This window comes from Bufo bufo, chromosome 1 (genome assembly GCF_905171765.1).
Source record: "Bufo bufo chromosome 1, aBufBuf1.1, whole genome shotgun sequence".
In the NCBI taxonomy this organism is placed as follows: Eukaryota; Metazoa; Chordata; class Amphibia; order Anura; family Bufonidae; genus Bufo; species Bufo bufo.
Window position 1 is genome coordinate 304,904,459 of NC_053389.1, and position 22,894 is coordinate 304,927,352.

Genomic DNA, 22,894 nt, shown 5'->3' on the forward strand with positions numbered 1-22,894 from the left:
TGCCAATACTGAGCATCGGTACAGGGAGGAAGAGATGCCAGGGTTTCAAAATGGGCGTCTCCTTCTCCTTGGCTGTGCCGCGATCCAATCACAGCAGAGAGCGTCACAGCCAAGGAGGGGGGAGAAAAATAAAAATAAAATAAAAACTCACCTTCTTCCTGGCTGTGACGCTCTCCACTGTGATTGGAGTGCGGCACAGCCAGGGAGAAGGCGACACCCACTGAAAAACCCTTGCGTCTCCTCCTAACTGTACCGATGCTCAGTATTAGCACACTGAGCGGGAAAACTGAGGGGGCACAGAGGGGCCCAGGAGCGATATTTAAAAAAATCAGGCAGGGTGGCAGAATCAGCGGGGGGTACCCTGCAAGTAAAGATATTTATCTCAAATACAAAACCATGAAAGATCCTCTAACATATTCCACAGCAAGTCACCATGATCTAGGACTATTAGCTGTCATATGTAAAGATTACTTTTTATTTGCTACTGCCAGACCCCCACTCCTACTTTTCTCTCGTCAGCATTTAAAGCTGCACTGAAAAATTATTCTGTAATCTAATAAATAAAGCAGAGTGTATGTATGTATGTCCGTCCGCTAAAGGAATACGCACCGTCGCATTTACAATCACGAAATTTGTCACACAGGTACATAAGGTGTCCAGACAGGGACTTAGCTCTCTAGCACCTACCATTCCTGAGATATTCCCCCCAAAAAATGTAAATATGGCACCATCACATGACATACATTAGCCAATAGAAGCCTGGGGACCTCTCACTCATATCCCAACTGCCATACACATGGTCACATGACCCTTATCATCCAATAGAAGCTCGCAGGGCCTTAGTCTCCACAAACACACAGTTTTACACCAGGTTTCCATAACAACCCAGCCATTTTTCTTCACTGCTGTAGGTCAGCTTTAAAGGGACAGGGCACTGTGGATGACACTTAAGGAAGCGGAGTGCTGTGGAAGTCACAGTTAAGGGGGCAGGCTGCTGTGGAGGTCACAGTTAAGGGGATGGTCCGCTATGTAGGTCAGTGTTAAAGGGGTGGGCCACTGTGAAGGTCACTTAAGGGGGAGGGATGCTGTGATGGTCAGTGTTTAGGGGACGATCTGTTATGGAGGTTAGTGTTAAGGGGCGGAGTGCTGTAGATGTCACTGTTAAGGGGGTGGGGTGTTGTGGAGGTCACAGTTTAGGTGAACGGAGCTCTGTGGAGGTGGGCGGGTTATTGTATAAATCACTGTTTACGAGATGGGTTACTGTGGAGGTCACAAATTAAGGTCCGGCCGCTGTGGAGGTCACTGTTAAAAGGGCGAGTGCTGTGGAGGTCACTGTTAAGGGGGTGGGGAACTGTGGAGGTCACTATTAAAGGGGCAGCTGCTGTGGAGGTCACTGTTAAGGGGGCAGGTTATTGTGAAAATCACTGTTAAGGACACGTGGTACTGTACACGCTGTGGATGTTACTGTTAAGGGGGCAGGCCGCTGTGGAGGTCATTGTTAAAGTGGTGGGCACTGTTAAGGAAGGAGGAGACTGTGAAAGCTGGAGGTCACAGTTAAGGGGACTGTAACCTATGGTCAGTGTTAAGGGACGGGTGCTGTAGAGGTCACTGTTAAGGGGGGTGTGCCCCTGTGGAGGTCACTTTCAAGGGGGTGGGGTGCTATGGAACTCACTGTTAAAGGTGCAGGCTGCTATGAAGGTCAAATTTAATGGGGTGGGCTGCTGTGGAGGTCCCATTTTAAGGAGGCGGGGCACTGTTGGGGGTCAGTAATAAGAGGTGGGGGGCTGTGGTGATCACTGCTAAGGGGGCGGGGTACTGTATCTGTATATGTCACTGTTATGGGGGATACTGTTGATATTCTTTTAACGACACACACAAACATTAAATGAAATAGATGAAATATACCCGTGCGAAGCCGGGTCCTTCTGCTAGCAAAAAATATATTTTCCAATTCACTGACAGTTGACCAAGAGTACCAACGTAAAATCACCACAGGTACACAAGAGATTGACACATACTATTTGAATCATTATGAGGCACTATGAGTATAATTACAATGGAATTCTTTATTTGACAGCTCCGCAAACAGAACAAAGATTTTCATGTATCTGAAAAGTAAAAACGGTAATAGACAGACCACAAATTTGTTTTATTCTTGCCATGCTGAAAAAAATTAAAACAGGAAACAACAAAAAGTAATAAAAAAATGATTGTGCTCACAGGGTTAATAAAAAAAATAGGAAGTGGGGGAGTGGCAAAAAGTATAAATTAAGAAAATGTGAAATTAAAACAAGGAGAAGATAGAAAAAAATTCCCAGAGAGAAAGGTCAAGGTTCAGGATAACTTGGGAAAATACATCAAATACTAAGAAATCGAGAAAACTTCAACGATAGCGTCTGATTATACATATTAATTTACCCATCTTAAAAATAGTTACATACTTTTCCATAATATTTTAAGTCAAGGTTTTTTTTGTGTGGGATTTTTTTTTAATTATATATATATAGATTTCTTTAAAGGTTTATATTAAAAAGCAACACTTTCATGTACATAAAACTGTACAAAACAAGGCAGCATCACAAGCAGGTAAATTAAATTTTTTGTGTTAGCCCCTTTCCATTGGTGGACATTGCCAATACCTCAATAGATCAGGAGGCAAAAAGAATCAACACTAAAAATCTAAAAACAGGCTTTTGATTATTTCTCTTTTATACACCTTTTCATTTTTTTTTATTTTTTATTTTTTTATTTTTCACAAAAGCATTCCGTATCAGACTACTCTGCCAAATGTAGCCAGTGGAGACACAATTTTTCCATCGTGTTCGAATTCTAACCTTCGGTTTTTGTCCTCAGAAAAAATTTTTGTTGCATCATAGTGCAAGCTTAAATGCAAGAATGTCTTTTTGATAGGGCACATAATCTGTCCTTATATTGCACATATGATTTAAGAAAATAGGGTCATATAACTAACATGACATATAAAATAGGGGATTCATTATGCCCAATTAGAAGTAGTTTAAATTTCTGACACACAGTGTCACAGTTTCCAAAAATTTGTGAAGCAAAGTCGATTAGAACTGTGCATTATACATATGAGGTACTGAGATACTGAATTACAGCACTGATTGTGTCCTAGCTCCTTTTTTGTATATATCTAGTAAACCCAAAAAAAAGTTGGTGCAGCTTTAATCCAAATCTTTTCATTGCAGGCAGACCCAGAACGAAGGTCCATGTACAGAATACTTTGATCTTAGAAGACCAAACAAAGGAACCATAATGTATTTATGAAATATAGGGTTAAATTTACCTAGTTCATAGAATCAACACTAAAACCCTATCCCCGATACCTTGCAAGTGCCATGAACATGATTAAAATGGCTTTTATGACATGCAAATGTTGGAGGTGGCCACCAATTTTATAGCTAAAGTAAGCCAGGTAATCTACCACCCATCACACTACAGTTCAAACTCTACTTTTGCTCTTTTACTTGGCAAAAGTGTAGTGGCAAGACCTCAATTATAGTTCAAATAACAACACAGCATAAAAATATAAATATCCATTTTCTTACAATAGGCAATTGTTATACCTAGTAATGTCCGACCTCACAGGAAATCTGTGATGTACTTTTCTGGCAAGGAAACAGAAGGCCTTTTGTGATGAGGACTGCAGTGTTACCATATAGTATACAAACTAAAATGGCCCATCAAGCTCTGCATGCCACCAATTCAAAGTTTCTTCTCGCAAGGAAGACATTAACAAGTGTACTAGTTATTTGGCCAAGCAATGTTTGTTTTTTGACAGCTATCTTATTATAATGTGTCTGAATGTGTCAGACACCTGAGCTGTCCAACCTTGCTCTACACATTGTGCATAAAAGGTGAAGAATGACTGCACCACAAAAATAGACTCTCCGCAAACAAGTTCTCAGCCCACATTAAAAATGCAGTGACAATAATACATGCAAGAGCTACGTATGTCATGAAGTGTAATGTAGAGAACGCAGAGGTGAGAGGAGGTGAGGAATTCAATAGCAAGTGAATGGGGTGGAGGAGTGGATAATTAAGAACCTATCTAGACAGATGTGCATTACAGATGTCATTAGGTCATGTGGGAGCATAGCACAGCTCTGACGCAGTCAACCCTCTTGCAGAGCAAAACGGTCTATCTTCCATTTTTCTACCAGGCTTATGGCGAAATAGATATAAACAACAGCTAGAAAAGAGGAGCAATTTTTAAGTAAAAGTTAAGGATTTCTGAATGGTGATGTAGGAAGGAGAAATTAGATTTTTATAGATAGCTGCTGAGAGATGGAGAATGAAATGCAGCCCCGAGGTGCTTATGATGTTGGTTTAAGGAACATGAGCAAAAGAAAGTTGGTTAAGTCTGGATTGTTTTTAGTGGACCATTTTAATTTGTAAAATGTCTAGAAACACACAAAGGCAGCAGCCATTTTAGAGACACTCAATAAAACTCAATGTATCAAATTACTAGAAATTAGTGACATCACTGAAGCATAAGGCACAACGTAATGCCAATACAGCCTACAATGATGCCTAACAAATGCTCCACAGGAGCCACCATAGCAATTTCTCTTATTTTGAGCCTCATATTCTTAGAGTTGGCCAACAGAGTAGGTAAAATTATACTGAAATGGTGGTTAGCAGGCACTAGAAGACTAGCAGTGTCAATCCAGGGGAAGGTAAAGGTGGTGTTACAAACTGGTGCTGTGAGGGCTCTGGGCAGCCCTTTGGTTCTCCAGTTAGGTCAACTGCATATAAAGAAAAATGCAGTTCTCTCAGTAATATGGCTATGGAGAGTCATAATAAGGGCACCATATTTAATCTCTATGATCAACCCTATCAGGCTGTATGCCTGGTTTAATAGGGTTGATCATGCTGACAGATGCTCTTTAAGTAGCAGCATTGAACAGCTTGTAACTGGATTGACACCTGAAAAATGGCTACTTCCTTTGTGTACAAGGAGATCCACTAGAAGAAAAATTAGAAAAACATTCAACATAAATGTGACTGTCAACTTTTGCTTGTTTAAACATCCTGTCTTTCCAGATTGTGTAAATCTATAGTAGAAAAGTTGTGATGTACAACTGTGTCAAAGTCTAAATGGTCCTACTGTACTTCCCATTAACTCAAATGCTTAAATATTTTTCATTACTATCAAAACTCAGGCTGTAAGCTGATGGCTGCCAATAAATACAGTACATCTGTCTACCTCGCTCAGAGTTATTAAAAGCTTCATAAAAGACAGTAGCATACGAAGTTATATGAGCATGAAAAGGAACATCAAAGGAAAGATAATCCACAATAGAGGCAAAGTAGTAGTAGCATTAGGTGACGAGCAGATGGCACGCGTCAGGTACAGGTTATGTTAATTTTCCAAATACAACACCATAATACACTGTAACACCATAATAGTCAGAATCTGAGCATTTAAAATTTTTATTTAACAATCGCACCTGTGGCACCAAACAATATGGATCAGCATTATACCATATGTTGTAAGAGGGAAATGAAGCTATACATCCTTTAAATACCAGAAGTCAAATGCAAAGCATTCCAATTTCTCTTCTCCATGCGTTCAGTGTATTAAATACAAAAAAAAAACACAAAAAAAAAAAAACCTAATTGTAGCAACCATACCCTTTAAAAGGTACCATGGCAGAAGAGCCCCACATTTATATGTCCCCTTTGCATGATACAAAATCTTAATGTTATTAAAGTGGTTCCTGCTTCCCACAAATATATTGTAGGATGGCTGAATGGTAAGCTCAGCTCTTTGTGCAATTTACAATTTAAGAGTAAGAACAAAAAGGAGCAATTTTGATTTAGGAAATCTGGGCAGATTATGTGCAAATTAGTATGCATTACAGAAATATACACACAGAACTTAACCTTTCTACTCTGGTTTTAAGGATTTCTCTCTCCCATTAAGTGGGAACAGGAAGTAATGCCACTGAATACACCAGCCTACATTCTCTTGTAACCAAAAACGCCCAACCAGCTGTGGGCCATTTGGCAGAGTGTAGTCAAAATTAAATTACAATAAATAAAGAAAACCCCCCCCCCCCCCCCCAAAAAAAAAAGGGTTTCTTGCAACAATAAAAGCTGAAATCAGGCTTCATTCAAAGGGATTGTATTTACAGAAGTCTACATGAAACGGCCAGTCAAACTCGCAGCTTACCCTGTTATAGATGAGTTGGATATGCAGATAGATTACAGTTTGGTCCCCATCAGGCTGTCCCTTGCAATCATCCGTACTCATTCAGTTGGCACCTTTGGTATATAATATCCCCCCCTTTTACCTATTTGTCGACATAACTCAGATATCTCACAAGATTACTAGACCAGTTCAAAAAGTGGTTGTGAACCGTAACCTAAGGAAGTATCGTCAGACCTTTGCCTAGTCATCCATTGAGCTTGGCTCACGGCAGAGCAGTCCTCACTTTTTAGCACTAGCATGCAGTAAATCAAATAAAAAATAGGTGACATAACATGAAGTGCTTTATAAGTGTCAGAGGTGATGACCTCTCTTATCCAAACTGACCTTAAAACAGCAAGTAACCATCTGATTTACGGATCGCTGCATTGATGTGAAAAGAAAAACTAAAGGCAGCATGCCATCTTGAAGTTAATGTTATGAATAACAAAAAATAAATAACGTCTTGATAGAATATATAAAAATATTTCTAAACAAATGTCTTGAAAGAACCTTAGTACCATGTACAAGTAGAGAATCTGGGTATTTTTTGACACACAGGTCTATGAAGCTAGTACCTGAGCAGAACTTTAATTTCTAATGGGAAGATGTGAGTCTCTGAATGTGTCTAAGTGTGTGTGTGTGCACCAAGTTTTTAATGAGAACAATGAAAACCTCTACCAACTTCATTCATTCACCACAAAGAGACATTAATTTCTCCTATACATGAGGACATTCAACCGATGTACCAGAAGAGATGACAGCACCAAGAACACCCTTCTTTAAGATTCTCAGACACAAACCACAATGGCTTATAAAGTCCACCTCTGCTTTACAGTTTCTCCTCTTTGGCCGAGAAACATAACGCAAGTTCCCTTTTTATATAAAATCTACATTTTTTTTAAAAAGACAAATGTGCTTCCCTCTCTCTAAATCCAGTTCTGACCTTTATGACAATGAATCGTCTATGTAGAGGGCTGTTTCAAATTTTACATAGGAATAATAAAATAAAAATGGAGAACGACAAAAAATAAAATCAACATTAAAAATTAAAATAGGCATAGGCCTAGAAGCAGTTGCATGGACCATAAAGCAATTGTCTTTAAGTTCCTCTCTAATATGTCTCCTTCATTTAAAAGTTTAGGTCTGACCTCCAAATTCTTCCTTTACGCTTTCAAGTTCAAACCATGCCAAAAAGTGAACCTCACAGGTATATCTCCCTCTTAGCAGATTGGGAGGAAGGAGTTGTGGCATGCTGGAAATCCACAGTTTGGGTTAGTGGGATTTCCTCCATGGGGGAGTCCATACATGGCTCATGGCTGTTACTTGTAAAGGCACTGTAAGTCGGTAACAGCTGGATGTTGGCCATTTTGGTGCTGCTGTTATTGTTGCCTCCAATGTGGTCCTCTGGAATTCTGGGGTTCCCATTGCCAATCTGCTCTTGACTCCCCTTGTCTTGGTAAGGCACAAAAGTGGAGAGCTTCAGGGCATTCTTGGGCCTGCGGTTGGGGGATGGCTGGCCGGGCATCCAGCAAGTATCAGAGTGTCCATATTCTGTACATTCCCGCGTGCAGTTTCCCGTCATGGCTACATCAGGCAGTGGTCTGAGATCTGAAGACAAGTAGAGAAGATAAAAGATATATTTGTTAGTGGGTCAATTACTTAACAGATTCATCAGTTTAAATATGACCTACCCTGTACTCCTAGAGCTCATTACAAAAGTGCTTTCTTTGACTCGGGATTCATATACTATAGGAATAAGAGTCAAATCTCAAAATGGTAAATTAAAGTAGGACTTATATATCAGTGTCCAAAGTATTTATTCCACATGCTAAACAAAAGCTATACAAAAAATAATAATTCTACAACACAATCATCAATATACGCGGGTGGCAAAACAAGATGGCCACATAAAGCAAAAGAGAAGTACTGTATGTAGAACTAGTGTTGGTCTGTGCCAGGCCAATAGAAACAAAATGCAATTATAGGGATTGATAAACACTAACACCAGCGAAAGCCTGCCGCTTAAAGGGGTTGTCTCATCTCAGAAAATGGGGGCATATCGCTAGGATATGCCCCTATTGTCTTATAGGTGTGGATACTACCGCTGGGACCCGCACCTACATTGAACGGAGCCCTGAAAGTGGTTGAGGGCATACTGCGCATGTGCAGCCGCCCTCCATTCATTTTCTATGGGGCCGACGAAAACAGCAGAGCACTGGCTCGGCTATTTCTGTCGGGCCCATAGAAGTGGATGGGAGCGATGGCCGGTCATGCGTGGTGCACTCCTATTCACTTTTATGGGGAGAGTGCTTGGTGGTGGCTGGACCGGAGTCCTCCAGCCACCACTTTGTGGGGCTCCGTCTCAGATATAGTTGCTGGTCCCCAGCATTGGGACCTGCACCTATAAGACAATGTGGGCATATACTAGCAATATGCCACTATTGTCTGAGATGAGACAACCCCTTTAAATGGTAAAGGAAGTCAAGAAAGTGGTCTACAGTACTCTGACAATCTAGCGGCAGTGATGGCCAGTTCGCACTATTCGCCCGCGAACATATGTGGTCTGCCATCTTTTTTCACAAGTCCGGCGAGGCACAGGTAAGCCCTTACCTGTGCCGCGAGCCGGTCTGAAAACAAATGCGGTCACCGGGAGCAGGCAGTTCCGAGAACAGCCCGATGAAGGCCTCCGGTGGCTGTTCTCGGAACTGCCTGCTCCCGCTGACCGCACTTGTTTTCAGACCGGCTCGTGCACAGGCACAGGTAAGGGCTTACCTGTGCCTCGCCAGACTTGTGACAAAAGATGGCAGCCCGCGGGCGAACAATGCGAACTGGCCACCACTGTCTAGCAGCATATATAAAATACAGGATAACATCTAAAGGAAGTCAAGGAAGTTATTGTATATCAAAACATCAAAGAGAAATGCCTCTTCCTTGATTTCTTTTTACCAGGTGTCATCTTTTTCAAGGTTAGATGGAGTAGACATGAATTTTTTATTTATTTTTTTGTTGCTTAAAGTGGTTATAGTATAAGAAAAAAGGTGATTTTCCACTAAAAAACAGCTGCGTACTTGTATATTCGATTTTGTCTCGTAATGCAGTTAAGCAAATACATTTTAATGGGGGTGAAGGGCAATACTACACATGGACAACAGTGGCAATGCTTCTGAAAATAGAATACTTTTCTTTTTCCAATTCTGGACAACCTTGCCCTCACATCTACAGGATAATCAAGACTATCCCTACGTCTGCACCACACACCAAGTTTTTTTTCATAGCTGAAGGAACCTAGAAGAATGATTCGGGAATGGTTCAGGAAGTAATAGACCACATCTAGAGTATCTACACCATGTATCAGATGAATATATATGGAATGAGAAAAGGAACAGCCCCATGCCAGCTATAAAGTCCAGAAAACATGTGACAAAACAGAATTTATACCCAACTAAAGTCCCAGTCAAGACTGGAATTCACATTTGCTTTATCTTGGTTACTGCAGTAAAGCTGCTGAATAGTGTTGAGCGAACTTGTGTTTTAAGTTCGGCGTCTAAAGTTCAGGTTATCGAAGTATCCCATTATGAATTCCGCTACCATGGACCATAACGGAATTTAGAATCCATAACGGGATACTTCGATAACCTGAACTCGAACTTTAGACGCCAAACTTAAAACACAAGTTCGCTCAACACTACTGCTAAACAGTCTGTTTGAGCAGGACTGTGGCCTAGTGTTCCGAAGTTTGAAAATTATGCTGCTAAAATTTGTTTTGCAAAATGTATTGACAAAAAGAGTAAAAAAAAAAAAAAAAAGCACAAGTCAATTTGGAGATGAAAAACTAATGTAAAAATATGCAGTGATTGATGGTGTTGTTCTAGGAACCAGCGGGAAGCACCAGGCGCAGAGCATGTATATTATTAGCATATACCGATTCTATATTTCTTAATAAAAACTATCCACTGGTACAATCCACGTCCTTTTTTCATTCCGGTCAGAAGTTGATCCCCTGTGATGCAACAAAGGTGAAATAAGCTAGAGTTTGATGTAACTGTTTGCAAAGTATTTGCAAGATACAGACAGGAGGCCCCGATGCCCCATCAAAATGTCAAAACAAAACATTTAATTACTATTCTTGCTGAACAATAAACCTGACGATTTGGGGACCCTTAAGGTTCACTATGCATTTGCCTCTGTCTGTTTGACAGCTGGTGCATCCCTTCTCCTGGGCTATTAAGAGTCCCATCTCTCCCTCCCACTACCCCTCCTCTTTCTACCTCTTCACTGTGAATCCCCAGGCTCTCTCTTGGCAGTTATGAGGTTGCACCGAGAATACAGAGATCTTTAAATACAAAAAGCATATTTAGCAACAAAAATTTCTAATTGTAAGAAGCTCCAATAATATTTCACAATTAGGACATAAAAGCACTAACTCAGAATAAAATAAACCTTCACAGGGAATTGCATAAAAAGGTTATAGAAGATCAAGCTGGAGGAATGTTCGTCAAATGCAGATATTTCACCAACTGTATCTTTTTAGTATTGTACGTTTCATAATAGGGGATGTCCTTAAAAAATAAAAGAATTTTCTGAGATATTTTTACTGATGTCCTATCCTCTGGATAGGTCATCAGTATCCAATCGGTGGGGGTCCGACACCCAGAACCCCCGTCGATCAAGTGTTTGAGAAGGCCCCTGTGCTTGCAGTAGCGCCGTGGCCCCCTCTCTGCTCATCAAGCACAGCACCATCCATTTGATAGCAGCTGTGCTTGGTACTGCCGCTTAGATCCATTCACTTCAATGCATCTAGGCCATGTGACCTAGGCCCAGGGTGGATAAAAATCAATGATTTAAAAAAAAAAATTTTTTTTATTTAAATCTGATTATTTTTTTTTATATAAAATGCTTTTTGAGGAAAATATATTACCATCCAAAGGTTATTCGATCATGAAATAAAGATTTGTTTTTTAATTATGTAGAATAAGGCTGTATATGTTTAATTTTTTGGGTAAATAAATTCCATTAATCCATTCACAATGCCATGCTCTTCCAGAGGTTTTTGTAAGATTATTTGGCAGTTTCTCTGCCTACAAGATATTATCACAGATGCTTGGTTTACTTTTGCAGTTCTCAAAACTGAATTTGACTAAGCAAAGATCACATGCCTCTTCTTCACAGCAAAAATGTTATAACATGAACAGAGTTGAGAAAAATACCTTAATCCTAACTTCTACAAACCTATGAATACAGAATCAACCTAATCAAACTAATATGAAAAGTTGTTATTCTAAAAATCTTCATCTACTTGCATATTATAAGTTATACCAGCAAGAATTAGTCTTTATGTAGAAAACTATGATTTAAATCAAGCCTTACTGACTAGTGATTTAAAATCAGTTTGATTTAAAATCAAATCCACCCTGCCTAGGCCATTTGACCAACAAACATGACGTCACATGGCATGGCCTAGGGAAAGCTGCAAGAAGGCTGCAGCGCTACTGCAAGCACCGATACCTTCTCAAACAGCTGATCAGCGGGGTTCCTGGGTTTCGGACCCCCACCAATCAGATACTGATCACCTACGGAGAGAATACGTCATCAGTAAGGGCTCTATTACACGGGCGTGGAATCCACTGCGTGAAAGAGTGCCAAGCCCCGTTCCAGACAGCAGAGACACGGAGCATTAACATGATTGATATTGCTCTTTGCCTCTCTGTGACCTTTTTACTACAAAATCAGTGACAACTTTATCTCACTGTGATTTTGTAGTTAAAAGATCACGAGAGGCATGGAGCATTTTTAATCATGTTAATGCTCCATGTCTCTGCTGTCCGGAACGGGGCTTGGGTTTCTTTCATGCAGCAGATTACCCACATGGCATCCGCTCGTGTGAAAGAGCCCTAAAAGTATCTTGGAAACCCGCTTTAACAATGCTCCAGGTGGGAATGAAGAGACTGTGACTGGAAGACATCCATCTTTAGACAACAGCCTGGAGAGGACATTGGTGTAGATGATAAACAGGTTGGTTTTCAGGTGCCATTTGAATTAGGGGAATACAGGTGGACAAAAGTAAAGGTTAGATGAAGAAATTCCTTCTACAATTCAAAATATGGCAGTTTAATAAGAACACCCTTTCACACATAAGCCAGGGTATTGTTCTCTTGGAGATGCTAACAGTTAATACATAAAATATTAGCAAGAAAGCCTTACAGCCAAGGTCAACCATGAGCTGAACTCTGTTCAACAGAAACTGAAATGGTAATACTGATTTAGCACAAAGCAAAGAAAATACTACTGCTCTGAAGTGATCTGATAGCCCGAAACTATGCCTTAAGGTGAACAAATGGTCATTGATCACAATATGCCAAGGAAAACGGCAAGCTTCTAGGTTTTGTTCACATCCGCGTTGGAGGTTCCATTAAGGTCCTCTGTCGCAGATTCATAAAAAATGATGGCATAAAAGCCTGCTATATTGTCTGGTGAAATGGACATAATGACACAAACACGATGGACACCATTATAAGCAATGTGGTCTATCAGACATTGTTGGTGTCAGTCATGTGGAAAATTAGTCTTTTGCTCGCATTTTGTTTTTCTATTATGACGGAACAGAAAGTGAAAATCCCCGGCACAGATGTGAACGAAGCCTGCTTGACATGTGTGGTCTCTTACAACTCCTTTGCACCCTCAGACCTAGGGGTGGGGTGGGTTCAGGCAAATTTTTCTGGTTTTACGCTAGTTTTTTAGTGTAAAAGGTAACTGAAATCTACGGCAGCTCAGAACTGCTGTAGATTTTAGTCTAGGCGCAAGTATTGGCGAGGCCAGCACCTAGTCATAAATTAGGTGCATCCTTCAGCTGTACATGGGTTTAAGATAAACTTCTCTCCCTAAGTCTTTATAGTAACAATATGCAGTCAACATATTTAAAATGCTCTTGTATCTCAGAAGGATGCCTTGCAGACATGGATGCACAAAGCGGAAATTATCTCCCGATAGCAAAAATCAAAATGTAGTTCTCCCCTTACTCATATTGGTTCGTATAATTACCACCCCCACATCTTATGGCCCTATTAGACGGGCAGATATTTGATCATTAAAGAGCAGCAAGCGACGATTTAGCCAGTCATTTCTATTCGACCGACTGTTATACCACACGTTGCTCTTTCGTCCCTAGAGCATTTACACATGATTATTGGAAGATATCCGATTAGACAAGGAGATGTGGCAGCGACTGACAATCTTTCAGTCGGGCAGATTCGACTCTGATCCAAAAACAAACTATTGCTCGTCTTTCCATTTCTGCATGATATTACACGCAACAATAATTTTTCAAATTCAAACGATAATCACTCTGTCTAATAGGCCCTTTAGAAAGTCAATCAAAATGGATGTTTTACCATCCTATCTATTGCTTTTACACTGGAATGACCTCAAGAAACTAAATTTTTGGCTAACACTTTCTAAAAAAAGATGAGGACGAACATGATCTGAGCTTGGGTTCACCACCTCAAGCCTCCATAAAATGTGTGCAAACGGTGGCATGAGTAATCTAATGGAATAGTGACCATAAAAAAATCCAACTGCTGCCCTCGACTCCCCTACCAATCCACTCTCAAAAACCACAAAAAAATAAAAATAACTTGATTAATGACTTTAAAATATACTCAATTTAAAGCATACAATTTTTTTTTTCCTTAACATTTTTCCACAGTGCAGAAAGACACAATCATCAAGTTCTAAAATAACATGACCGAATAAAAGGAAATACAATCTGTACACTGTTACTGAGGTTAATGTGTTCTCCTACAGTATTCTTCTCCCCCATTCAGGTCCACACAATTGGGGGGCCTAACTCCACCTGAAATAACATGTTGACTAACACAATAGACTGGTACACCCCCCCCCCCCCCTGTCCTCACTAAAACAATGTAACGTGAGTAGAAGAGGAACAGGAGGTCATTTACCAGAGTCCTTTCTACATCGCGGGTTGCAGAGTCGCCTGCCCTGCAGACTTTAGAACCTTATAATGAGGCAGACCGCAGCCTAATCTTGGCACGTCCCGGGTTAGCGGACTATCGAAATTTTCACCGCTCTTCCCTGTGGCAGTGCGCATGTATAAGAGAGAGATAAAGAGAGAGAGAGGACGGCCAGTGAGACAGGGAGAGATGGTACATCACACACACATTGTTCCTCACTTGTAACATGTGTACGTATACATTTACATAGAGAAAATATCTACCTATGGCTGCCAACTGTCTATAGTATACAAATACACTTGTAACATGGACAATTTTAGGGCCTTCTTAACTTCAAATAGGGGCTAAATTAACCTCTGCTTGAAGGGGTCATCCAGTTTCTAAAATTTAATTTGCACCCCACCCTGGAATACACGTGGAGAAATCCATTCTCCCCTGATCTTCAAGACTCCATTTTGGCTCCCTTCCTCTCTTAATTGGTCTTCCAGTTGTCATCTGTCACCGCTGAGGCCAGTCATTGACTGTAGCTGCGCACATTATCCCATCCATACGTTAGTAGACAGATGGGGGCCAGAAGATCAGTTCAGAGAGGCAGGGAGCCAGCAAGCTTAGATTTCTCCAGGCTGGTGTGTAAATAAAAATAAAAAAAAACTCCTGTAAAGACTAATGCAATTAGGTTGCATCAGTACTATGTCTGATATGACACCTAAGTATGATAGCCAGTCTTCACTGGTGGAGAAGAAGCATTACTACAGTCACAGGGCATCATTCCTGACTCTAGTAGTTTAAGGAAAGGGGACTTTCATAATCTTCCCAAAAAAAATTCTAAATAAAGTGGTAAAGGTTTACTTACATTATCTGTAAACCTGCCCTGTGGACCCAATGGAGAATGTTGAAAAAATAAAAACCTTAGATGATGTTCTTGTATTGTTCTTCTATATAGTGGTATAACATCATCTTATGTATAAATGTATAAAATAATAACTAATAATAATAATAAAAAGAGGCCAAGAGACCAGTTAGCCCCAAGTAATAATAAATATATAAAAAAAACACTATGGAGCTGGAATTCATAAAAGTACCTACAATGCTCATGAAGGACAGTTAAATGGAGAACACATTAGGACTAAAGGACTATCACATGGCTAATCATTCTTCTCTCTCTACACATTCAGTTCCTAAAGAAAACCTGTCTTATTGAACATGGTGTCTGATTTGCAGACATCATGGTATACAGCAGGAAGAGCTGGTCAGATTGTTCTTTTATGGGAAACGATTCAATATAACTTTTCTTTTATCCAGGAGTCTAGTGGGTGGTCCTACTTAGTAACTGACACCTGCCAATCACTGAGGAGGCTCATCCACTGGACTCAGGACTAAAAAGAGCAGGGTCTTAAATGTATCATTTATGCGATAGTGAACCTTTTCCCATAAACGGACAATCTGCTCAGCTCCTTCTGCTCTATACCATGATACTTGCAGATTTTAAAATCACATACAACATGACCGGTTGCCTTTAAATTAGGTAAAATGGAAATGGAATCTTATCCATCTCTGTGCCTTTTCCATGAGCATTCATGGTTAGTTGGTTGGCTGAACAATTTGGCTAGATTTGCTACTGCAATCACCACTGGCAATGTTGCAGAATTTACTAGATGTAGCATGAAGCATAGCAGGAGCCAAAGGGAATATGGAAACAGGCATGCAAATGAGGAGCAGAAGCGTGGAGCATTAAAAATAAAAAGTCTAGGAGAGCTTCATTCTGGTTAAAGGGATAGAATCCAAGGAATACAAACAACAGGGAGGAATATTTTAAAAGGGATATTCCTGCAATTACTAGTTATCCTCTATCGATGGCCAAGTCTACAACTCCCAGCATGCCCAGTCTGCCTACAGCTATCAGCCTACAGCAGGGCATGGTGGGAGTTGTAGTTTTACAAAAGCTAGAGAGCCACAGGTTTGCCAGCCCTGGCATAGGGAATAAAGCTAAGTCACTGGGCATCAAACTGCTGCCTGCCTTCCACTGTTCCCAAAAACAGGGGTCCCATGTTCTCAGTTTCTCCCAGCAAGGAGGAGCTGAATGTGAGCAGCACCCAAGCGTGTGCTCAGAAGAGTCCATGTATGTCATAGTAGAGGCTCATAGTTGTGATAAGGTGAGTGGTTGGAGATGTGGATCTGAGGTACCCTGCACAGTTGTGGACACGTCTATGGTGAACAACGTCCTGTATTCCAGCTCTACAGAGCATACCGGATTACCGGATACACACTGTAAATACTTTTATCTTTTATGAATAAATGATAAAGTCTACTGATTCGGGGATTGGATCTGATACCATCTGAGAGAAGGCTTGCAACTGATTCCCAGAAGCTCGTTTCTTCAGTATAATTATATGCTTACTGATTCCAGCAAAGGGATTTCGGAGACCCCACGCAATTATACTGGCTGAAATAACAGGGTAGAGAAGGAAAAGTATCAGGCATTATATTTTCCATGAACCTGCACATGTGATACAGGAAGCTCTGGGGAACTCACTCTGCAGCTTCGAGTCCCTGTGTGTTGAGGCAGGCGCAGCAAAGAAAAGATGGGGTCTATACCAAGACTCAGGGGACACTGCGGTCCCTTTAGTTACAATAGCATGTAGTCCAACACTACCTCTTACTGCAATATCACACTACAGCAATGCTTCACGCGTTACCTCTATTGTCTAAGTTACAGAGGGTCTGTCATCTCCAATAGGTTTGTCTTCGTAAACACCGCTATGCCCCATGAAATAAATCGGAGGCATCTTTCCTTAAAAATATGACATTCCTCAGTTTTTTCGCCAGGAAATGTATGACAATGGAGAACTGGGTGCTACTATCTCTGTCAAGGGGGCAGATTGTAAAAGTATATAATTCTCAGTCCTCCATTTACTCAGATTACCAGGATGAATAATAGAAGGTCAGCACAAAGAGTACTAAAAGGAAAAAACAAAAATGTATATGGGTACATTCGTCATATGTATGTAGTGCTCGAAGCACAGAATGGATGCTAACACAGTGTCCTGCTGCTATACATCAATATTCCTTTTTTTGAACTGTACAGACTACCATAGTTGACTATCCCATTTTATATGGAGATGTCCCATAGTTGCCAACTGTCCGGAATTTGCAGAGACTGTCCCTGATTTTCCAAGACGGTACTGGCAAATTAGCGCTGTCCCAGGCCGCGGTTAACAGGCCCCGTCCATGAGGGAGTGTTTCCAGGCAGTTTTTATGGCGTTCCTGGGGGCAGGGCTTATATGCCCCGATTTTACCAACTGAAATGTTGGCACGTATGGTGTCCACTAAAAAGATGTATATATAGGGAATTTATTTTATTTTTTTATTTACATGTGGCTACAGTGGACTTTGTTGGTGGGAAGTCCTTTCCACTTATACCTTGGACATGCACTGAAAATGCAGTGTGAACAGACTCTAAACATGTTTCTTCAACACATAACACAACCAGAACAAGCCAAGCTATTACAATAATCAGGAATTGTAGTCCCGCTATTAGATGGCAAGCCATCTACGGTGCAAAAACCAATGGGAATGAAAAATTCTGTACTTTTGGAAAGATGCACAAAGTCTGGAGAAAAACAGAAAGATAGGCTCTCAAGTAGCGACAAGACCAGTTGGTCAGCTGCGTCCATTTGGGTCAGAATAAATTTCACAAATCAAAAGTGCTCTAATTGCCCTTAAAAGTGGTGGTCGACACTCTGAGGTCTCCTAGGACTTAATGCAACTCTTGTCCAGCTTTGCAATGCCAAGACATCATTAGTAATGTCAAAATGACAGTGACCTATGGGGCTGTGGGTAAAGGCATGGCTGCTGGTGCTAACAAACAGCCTCCACACACTGCACTGTCAGATATATATATATTTATATATATATATATATATATATATATATATATAGATATATAGAGAGAGAGAGAGAGAGAAGAAAAAAGGCAGCACTCCAGATTAGTGATTAAAAAAGTGGATGGTTTATTCACCCATCTAGCAGCAACGTTTCAGCTCTCTCATTGGAGCTGAAAAGGCAAAGGCTCCAATGAGAGAACTGAAACGTTGCTGCTAGATGGGTGAATAAACCATCCACTTTTTTCATCGTTAATCTGGAGTGCTGCATTTTTTTTCTTCTTTATACATTTGGGACCTTGTTTTTTTTTATAATCCAAAAATGTTTGCTTTATGTAGGCAAATACCATGGTATGTATGCACAGACACCTCTGGGGATCATGGTATCATCCTCATTTATTTTTCCTGTTTTCTGATCTGAAAATTGCTAACTCTATTTTGGGAAGATTGCTCAAATCGCCATAAATTTGGATTTGGCTTCAACCTGAATTTTTGGAAAATTTGGGTTGAATTTAATTCGAACCAAAGAGATTCCCCCACCTCAGTGTCAGATGCCTATATGTATAGTATAAAGGTTCGAACAAGCTCGTATAAAAGGACAAATGAGGTCTGACTGGGATTCAAGTCCCCCCTTTATATACCAAATCATACTTACAGGAGTAAAGGAAGCTGAGATTTGTGCAGCTGTTTGCTTGCTCGTTGTGCTGGAGGACTGCATTAGCTGTCCCTGTGTCTGCAGAAATGACATGAAGGGAAAAAGGTGGTCACAGAATACAAACCAATTGGTCAGTCAGAGAATGAAATTTATTGGTGATCACCTTATTCCTTCCATGGTGATTATGAGGGCTCAGGTACCAGAAGCTTTGTGCTAAGGGGGTCTTAAATAGCACCGCAGAATCAGCTTCCTTGAAGTAGGATTTTTATTGGGAAGGGAGTGTTACTAAAAATGGTAGAGGTTAAAAAGTTGGGACTGTAATATATTTGGTTATGGACATTGCTTATTTTATGTATAAATATGATGGGTCAGATTTACTGAAGTGCCTACACCTAGAATCTGGTGCAATTTGGCACAACTAGGGTTTCTTCAATTTTAGTGGAAAGGGGCCTTACAATGAAGAGGGGGCAGGGGCTAAGATGCCCCATTTGTGCCAAAATTGTGCCACAATTCTAGAGTAAAATTCTGTCTCAAAATAAGCCAACCAATAGTTAGTATAGAATTAACAAAAATGTCCATCCCTGCACCCCATTTATCATCCAGCCTGGGCCACAGGGTTACATGTGCAGGAGCAGGTCCAGATAGCCGTCATTTATGTCATCTACAGGCTCTTCTGAAGAAGTGGGTAAAGGAGACAAGAAAAGTTTACTATGAGATTCGGTCTTTTTTTTATATATATTTTTCCCAGAACCTGCACCACTCTTGCTCATGGGCAGTGTTTGGTATTGCAGCTTAGCTTCATTCATGGGAAGGAGACTGGGCCGTAATATCTTACGCTGACCATGGACAAGAGTGGCGCTATTTCTACAAAAACCAGCTGCAATATTTTCTTACACAACAGTCATCGTTAATGCATTAGATAGGATGTTTAGGATTACAAACACATGCTTCGTTTCTTCCAGAAACTATACCACAACTGTCCACAGATTGTGTATTGTACAGTAGGTCAGCCCCATTTGTTTCAATGGAGCCGGGCAGCAATACCAGACACAGCCATGGTTTTGCAATCCTGTAGAACCCATTTGAAGCCAATTTGCCTAAATATTGCTATAAACAGCATTTATGGGAAAAAAATAAATAAATAAATAACAAAATAACAAAAAAGAATTATGGTTTTAAGTAGGGTGACAAAAGTTGCTTCTACCAGATACTAATTTCTATCACTGAGCCAAGAAATTGGTTACAATTTAAAAGGGGTTATCAGATGATTAATGCAAAAAATGAAAACCAGACATCATATAGCACATGGCAATCTCTTTCTAATAAAGCTAGAACAAGCCCTATGCAATTACAAAAATAGTAAGATACCGATGCAGGTTTGAAAACTGTATTTTTTGGGGGACAATCCCTTTAAATTAACAGATCTTAATGCATTATGTATTTGGCTGCACACAAGTCTGCTTGCAAGTTCCTTGAAGTATATTTCTAAATTTTGGCCTTTTAAGAAGTGGAACGATCAGTGGGAATGGGCCACCCACCACTGGAATCTTGTTTTAATCTATCTGCCCCTACTTTCAGAAGAACTCCCTCGCTCCGGAGTCCCAAGGAAATTTGAATAGTGTAGGGCAGGAAAAAATAAGGGTCCATTCACAGGGGCAGACTTTCCAGCAGTAGAGCAGCATTTACACGAGCCAATAATTGGCCAGATTATCGGGAATGGCCCCGACAATCTGCCCGTGTAAATGTGCCGCTGATCACCCGATGGACGAGCGTTTTACTCGTTCATCGGGTAATCCTGTTTGTGCAGGCACATCATTAATTGTTTCTGGGCAGCAGATCATGTGGGCTATATAGTGTTCTGCTGCCCAGAAACAATAATTCTCTATGTGAACAAGGAATAGTGATCCCTTGTCCTCATACTGTGAAGGAGATCACTGCATGTAAATGCAGCCGTCTCCTTCACTGAGCGAGCAGCCGGATCGGCTGCAGAATCGTCCGTAAATCCACCTTTAGGCTACGATTGTTCAGTAACGGATTGCTCCACATAAAAGGAGCTAAATAAGTGCTGATCGACTTGCTACATTGTCAATTAGCACTAAGAAGGCTACATCCACTTCTGTGGCAGGCATTCCAGTATTCTGGTAATGCCACATCCAGCATAGTCGGACACTGTTGGCAGTTCAGGCATTCATTCCAGAAAACTGATAGACCACATTATAGTGAATGGGATCCGTTGGGCCCCACGATGTCTGGCTATGCCAGATACAGCAACCCCAATGCCAGAACAGAATACCAAATTGTCTGCTGCAGATGTGGACATAGCCTAACTAGTACTGATTGACAATGAAACAAGTCGATGGGTACTTATTAAGCTCCTTTTCTGTGGAGAAATCTGTGACCGAACATCCATATAGAAGATGTGATCAATGATGGGACCATTTGCTGGCTGATCACTGGGTAGGTTTATGCGGGCAGGGATTGGGAACGAGTGCTCATTCTCCTGATCATTGGCTTGTATAAGAGGCTCTGATAAAGTCTGCCAACCTTTTCTCCTATACAATTAGAGCTTGCAGCATGGAAGGCACATCTGCATCTCTCACTACAAAGGAGGTTCCTCTCCTGCTGCCTCAACACCTGAAACATGCACCCCAGATATCATAAAATTCTAGACTTTTAAGCCCAGCCCCTGGGACCTCTCTGAAAATTTCCAGGAAATGCCCACAAACTACCCACTTTTGAGTAAATTAGTACAGACTCTGCCCCCTTTGCAGTTGGCCCTGACCCCCATCTATTTTATGGGACTTTTGGCCACTATGCACTTGGTGCTATCGGTAAATTACCTAGGTTATTGATTAGCCAACTATGTACTGTCTTATATGAGCTGGGCGCTGCATGGTACACCAAGATGGAACATCATTTCCCAAAGGTAACTCAAGGGAAAACCCACCTAAGACCAGCCCTGTATATCCCTCATTCAGTCAGGCATGTCATTTATCTGTATTGATTTAGGTCTTATGCTTTCTGTAATAGAAAATCTAAGCCACAGGAGCTTGCAATCTCCAATCAAAAATAGCCAATCGATTCAACAACTGCTGCCTTTACTGTAAAGCTGTTCCCAGAAAAATACTTAAGGCACTAATTAAATTTGTCAAAGAAATGCCATTATCCACTTCATGGCTGTTATTTTGTCTTTGAGGAAATGTTCTGAACATGTTCAGAAGGAGGTCTCCTGGGGGTATCAGATAGCAGATCAGCCTGCAGCAGTTGCGTTGCTGCCAGTCGTGGTATTCTGGCATCAAGAAATTGTGAGCAAGCTATTGGCAGAGATCAGCTGCTGTGCTGTTTGCTATCAATGCGCATTAACAGTTCTCAAGCATGGGGTAACTTACAAGGCCATCACGGGCTGCCATAAGAACCATCAACTCGGCTGCCAGCACAAGCTATTGATTTTGTTGTCATTAATCTAAAGGCTAAACGTCTATTCCAGTGCAGCTTCTGCACACGGCCAGTCAGCGGGCTACTAGTGCCAAGTATTTAGGAATGCTGACTCATACAATGGAGCAGAACCAGCACTCAAGTCTATAAGGCACTGTGGGCAGAAGATGATATTTAGATTTCTTTCTGCAATCCAAGGCAGTGGATTCACTGAGGCTTGAACATTCAATTTCTTGAGATTTTCCTTTCAAGAAAATGAAAGAGCCAAATTATAAAAAGGCAAAAGAGATTATAGGAAAAGACATGCTGACACAAAATCAAAAAGAGACTGACAGGGAAGAGATTGGGTAAGAGGAGGCGCATACGAATGATATTATAAGACGACAAGTCAGGAGGAGAATAGATGAGTTTAAAGAAAGATGGAGAGAGCGAGAATTCGGTGAGCAGCTGATTTCCTCTGGAGACCCTGCCAGGAGATTGAAGGCGGCTATGAATGTGTAATTACCGGGGCTCAATATGATGAGATGCAGAGCGTATGTGTGCTGTTAGTGGGGTGGCCTGGGAAATTCACCATCATTAACAAGTCCACAAAACATCTCCAGTGGTGGGATGGGCAGTACTGATGGGATCAAGCCAAGCTCTGAGCAATTACAAGCCGGCGCTAAACCTTACACAACTCTCAGCTTTATAGGGATACTCTCAACTCTTTACCGGCCGCAATAAAAAAGGCATTTGTAAT

General features: G+C 40.9%; 1 protein-coding gene across 9 annotated transcripts in view; it reads right to left on the minus strand.

Annotated features, from left to right (window-relative positions):
• PCDH1 (protocadherin 1) overlaps positions 1 to 22,894 on the minus strand; it is a 206,625-nt gene that overhangs the window by 7,478 nt on the left and 176,253 nt on the right. For 5 of the 9 annotated variants that reach the window (XM_040441021.1, XM_040441055.1, XM_040441038.1 and 2 more), the window contains exons 5-7: positions 18,721 to 18,798; positions 5,231 to 7,825; positions 2,066 to 5,181 (exon numbers count right to left, since the gene is read on the minus strand). In XM_040441021.1, the coding sequence (XP_040296955.1) occupies positions 7,419 to 7,825; positions 18,721 to 18,798 (485 nt within the window). In that variant the 3' untranslated portion in view covers positions 2,066 to 5,181; positions 5,231 to 7,418. Of the gene's footprint in view, positions 1 to 2,065; positions 5,182 to 5,230; positions 7,826 to 14,172; positions 14,306 to 18,720; positions 18,799 to 22,894 lie in introns of those variants that run through there. The other 4 variants (XM_040441080.1, XM_040441029.1, XM_040441072.1 and 1 more) reach the window with 4 other exon arrangements.